Below are 4352 nucleotides of genomic sequence, written 5' to 3'. Positions count from 1 at the left end.
GGGGGGGTGATCCATCCCCAACCAACTATATAACTACATTCATGTTCCATAAAGTCCTAGACTCCTGTTTTCCAGAGAACTTTGTTCCCCAGAACTAGGCAGTGCATAACAGCAGAACACAGCTTATCACCATTCATATAACAGACATGAACTCAGGTAAATCACCTACGTTTTAAACATAGATAAACAGAAATTCACATGGCTGGGCTTTGCACACACCTTGAGTTTACCAGGCTGGAATGCATGCTGAAAGGAGAAGCTTTCAGGCAAGCTCTTGGAGCACCTTATTAGTCTCCTTGGCTTTCTTACACGTGTACAGCCATTTGATTATCCGAGCATTGCGCTCTATCACTGAGGTGCTGCTAGGGACCTGCTCAGTCAGTTCTTCCTCCAGCAGCCCATCATCCCCGCTGTGCCTTGTAAAGTCACTTTCAGATGTCGCCACACTGATGCTGCGAATCCTGAAGGACACATTGTCAGAAACCACTGAGAAGTTCTCTCTCCCCAGATCCTCAATGACCTCAGGCTCAAGACCGCAGTATTTAAAAAAAGTATCAAACTCAGAAAAGGACTTGGAGTACCGAGAGCTGATATCCGATTGGGACCGATGCAAAACTTTCCTCCTCACATCCTTGACCTCATCAGGTGCAACAGTCAGTTTTGGAGTGTCCCCGTACTCTCCGCCATGGTCAGCTGGCACTTCTGTTTTTGCCGGAGTGGTTTGTTCAGTCCCATGGCTAGTGAGCTTATCAGCAGCATGTTTTAAAGAGAGATTTTCTTCATTTTCTGGCGTGGTGACTTCCCTTATTACTTTGGGTGTCTGCATCTCAGGAGAAGCCAGTTGCTTTTCTTTTATGGGTCCTTGGAACAGCCTCCTCACCAAGCTCCCTCGTGTACTCTCATTGCCTTGCCCTTTCACAAACTCACATTTCTGGCGGTAGATCACGAGGGAATCTGGCCGTATCTGCCTCTTGGGCATGCTGCGCCTTGCTATCGGGGGGACGTGTTCCAGGGGAGGACAGCAAGAATATACAGCATTAGCCAGGTCCAAGTTTTTTGTGTCTTTCCCTCCACCAAAGTCCTTAGTCATTTTTTTGCTTTCCACTGAACAGTTCTCACTACTGCTCTCTGAGGCTGAGCTAAGCACAACCACAGGTTCCTGTTTAGTGCTGATTACCTGCTGACTTTTTACATACTTGGCCTTGTCAGCTGCCAGTCTTTCTACAGCACTCTTCCTGCCTGGGGTGCCTGCCTCCATCTGTCTGCGAAGGTATTCCGGCCCCTTGTTAAGAAGTCGCGCTGTCAAAGAGGAATGAAAGTCCGAGATGGCATGCATTCTCACGGCATGAGAGATTTCAGTTGGCATATCAGTTTCAGGTACACTGATCCCACTTGCAGCTCTTAAAAAAAAAAAAAGAAGCCCACTCTCTGGATGCTGCAGCTTCCACCCCTCTTGCAGGAGTGCCCAGGAATCTTGGCACAAATTCCACAAGCCTGTTTCTGGGGTGGTTACTTACTTAGGACAGATGAGAACTCGTCAGGCTGAGCGAAGCCCCACGGTCTGTGTCTGCTGCACTCTGACTACACACCTCCACACAGCTGCTTCCTTGCACATTCACCTTACAGTGAAGCCAGCCCCTGCAAGCTCCACACAGCCAATCATGTCTGAATACAGAAGGCCCTGTGACATCAGCAGTGAGCTGGTTCATTGACGTTAGAGGAGTGGCTCAGACCATCAACACTCCATTGCCTCCAGCAAGGACAAGCCCTAATTAAAGTATTTGTACAGCATATGCTTTCAGTACTTCCCTCCTATGGCAGTCTGACTGAATCAAAACACTGGAGAAGTCTTGATAAGGCTGATGTTGCCACTGCAGGCATTTGAATGTTATGGGAACTAAACTTCAGATGTGTTTTTTCACAGAGGCTTCTGTAATTCTGTGCTGTAAGCTCCAAACCCTTGTTTCTTAAAATTTTTCCTCTAGTTACATAAAGTATTTTCCCCAGTAACTGTCAGCAGAGACAAACAGGGAACTCTGGGGGCTGATCTTGCAAGGGCTGATCCTGCAAAATACAGCATGTTTCCCAAGAAGAGCTGAATGCTCTATTCTCATAACCAGCTACTCTTATAGGGCACTCAGCACATTTCAGGATCAAACCTCTAAACCTAGACTTGCTGGGTCCCTTTGTTACATATTTTTTATAAACTTTCTGTTTGGCTAACTACAGGCATTCAAAACGCCCAATCCTAAATTGATTTAACCTTTGCAGGCGGGTCTAACTTGCGTAGACTGAACTGATTTGCAAGTAAATAGACACTCACTTTTGATTCTGGAAATGCAGGAACATGCCAGCAGTGGCTCAGGCTAGAAGCTGGGGGGGCGGCCACCGAGTATGATTATGGAGGGGTTTAAACTCCCACCCTGGCCTGCAGGGACCCTAGTCAGGGTATGCCTGGAGGGGGAAAGGGAAAGCAGCACCTTCCAGGTTTGTCCTAGAGAGCAGGGGGGCCATGGCCAGACACCAGCCTGGGCAGCACATCAGGCAAAGGCAGCCAGGGAGGGGGATTAAACTCTCCTATCACCCCTCTCTCCCATCCACATGGGACCCCAGCCAGGGTCTGCTCAGCTTTCCCCTCTGCTCACTGCTTATGCGGGGGGGGGGAGATGGCCAGAGCCTGTTGAGGCACCAGCCTCAAGAAAAGTGGGGAAGGAAGGGGGATTAAATCCCTCATCTCCCCTCTGTCCCACTGGCACAGGGACTCCAGCCAGGGTCTGCCAGCTTTCTACCCTGCTGACCACTCATGCAGTAGGGTGCATGGCCAGATCCTTCCTGGGCAGCACCTCATTACTGCTCCCCAATCCCCTATCCCATCTCACAGGGGGTCATTCAGGGATTACCCATCTGCCAATGATGTGCTATAAGTGTATTGTATCACCTGGTGCTTGCTGGCTAGCTAGGATGGAAGTTGGGAGCGGCTTGTTGGGACACAAAGGTACTCTGTGCCCTGAGGTTTTGCTCCAAACAGATCCTTCTCAGGCAGTTGCCTGTCTGTGCCAGCTTTTTTTTGTGCAGCCAGGAGATTTGGGGCTGGTAGGGGCCAGTGCTGTCTGCTCACAGTGAGTCCCTGCCAACCCCAAGTCTCCTGGTTGCACAAAAAAAGCTGGCACAGACAAGCAGCTGCCTGAGCAGCAGAGAGATCTGTTTGGAACAGAACCCCAGGGCACGGGGTTGGGACACTTCATGTCCCAACAAGCCACTCCCAGCTTCCATCCTGGGGAACCAGCAAGTGCCAGGTGATGCAACACATTTATAGCATGTCATCGGCAGATGGGTAATTCCTGAACAACCCCCTGACAGATGGGAGAGGGGATTAGGGAGCAGTAATGAGGTACTGCCCAGGCCAGCTCTGGCCATGCCGCCTGTTGTGCAAGTAGCTAGCAGGGTGGAAAGCCAGACAGAACCCAACTGAGGTCCTTGTATCAGTGAGAGAGGGGAGAAGGGGGAATTAATCCTCCTCCCTCCCCTACTTTGCCTGAGGCTGCTGCCCTGGCAGGCTCTTGCCATAACCCCCATAGCATAAGTGATGAGCTGGGGGGAAACCAGGCAGATCCAGGCTGGGGTCCCTGTGCCTGTACCTTGTACAGGGAGGCAGGGGGGTTTATTCCCTGCCCCCCCTTTGCCTGAGGCTGCTGCATGGTCAAACTGTGGCCACACCCCCTGCTTTGCAAGTGGCCAGCAGGGTAGAAATCCAGGCAGACCCCAGCTGGGGTCCGTATGCCAGTGGGAGAGAGGGGAGTTGGGGGATTTAATGCCCCTCCCTCTGCCCCTTTGCCTGAAGCTACTGCTCAGGTGGGCTCTGGCCATTGCACCTGCTGTGCAAGCATCCAGCAGGGTGGAAAACCAGGCCAACCCAGCCTGGGGTCCCCATGCTGGTGGGACAAAAAGGAGACAGGGGATTTAATCCTCTTCCCCCACCCCGTTTTGCCTGAGATGCTGCCTGAGCTGGTTCTGGCCACACCCCTTTCTGCGTGAGTGGCCAGCAGCATGGAAAGGTGGGCAGACCCAGCCTGGAGTCCCCATGTCAGTGGGAGAGGGGAGGCAGGGAGGTTTTTTCCCCCCTCCCTTCCCCTAAGCCTGCTGGCCCATGCACATGCACATCTTCCACTCTATCAGGGAAAATTCTGGCTGCTCTGCCCCCAACTAGGCAGACCAGGCCATGCCAATTGGGTTTCTCACCCTCACCTCCTTGTCAGCCAGCCATCACTGCTCAGGCTAGGGAGCAGAGGGCTAAGGAGTAGGGCCAGCCCTACTCTTCTCAAGTAGATAGCAGAGCCCAGCCCAGCCCAGCC

General features: G+C 52.0%; 1 protein-coding gene across 2 annotated transcripts in view; it reads right to left on the bottom strand.

Moving 5' to 3' along the window:
- Positions 1–1645, bottom strand: part of FAM110C (family with sequence similarity 110 member C) — a 6657-nt gene extending 5012 nt beyond the window's left edge. Inside the window, exons 1-2 of one of the 2 annotated variants that reach the window (XM_025207213.1) lie at positions 1518–1645; positions 220–1299 (exon numbers count right to left, since the gene is read on the bottom strand). In XM_025207213.1, coding sequence (XP_025062998.1) covers positions 263–1258 — 996 coding nt within the window. In that variant the 5' untranslated portion in view covers positions 1259–1299; positions 1518–1645 and the 3' untranslated portion in view covers positions 220–262. Of the gene's footprint in view, positions 1–219 lie in introns of both variants that reach the window. The other variant, XM_006026318.3, reaches the window with a different exon arrangement.
- Between the last annotated feature and the right edge of the window lie 2707 nt (positions 1646–4352).

Source organism: Alligator sinensis, unplaced genomic scaffold (genome assembly GCF_000455745.1).
Source record: "Alligator sinensis unplaced genomic scaffold, ASM45574v1 scaffold244_2, whole genome shotgun sequence".
Taxonomy (NCBI): domain Eukaryota; kingdom Metazoa; phylum Chordata; order Crocodylia; family Alligatoridae; genus Alligator; species Alligator sinensis.
The sequence above is the reverse complement of the archived record's forward strand: the minus strand, read 5'-3'. Positions and strand labels throughout refer to the sequence as shown.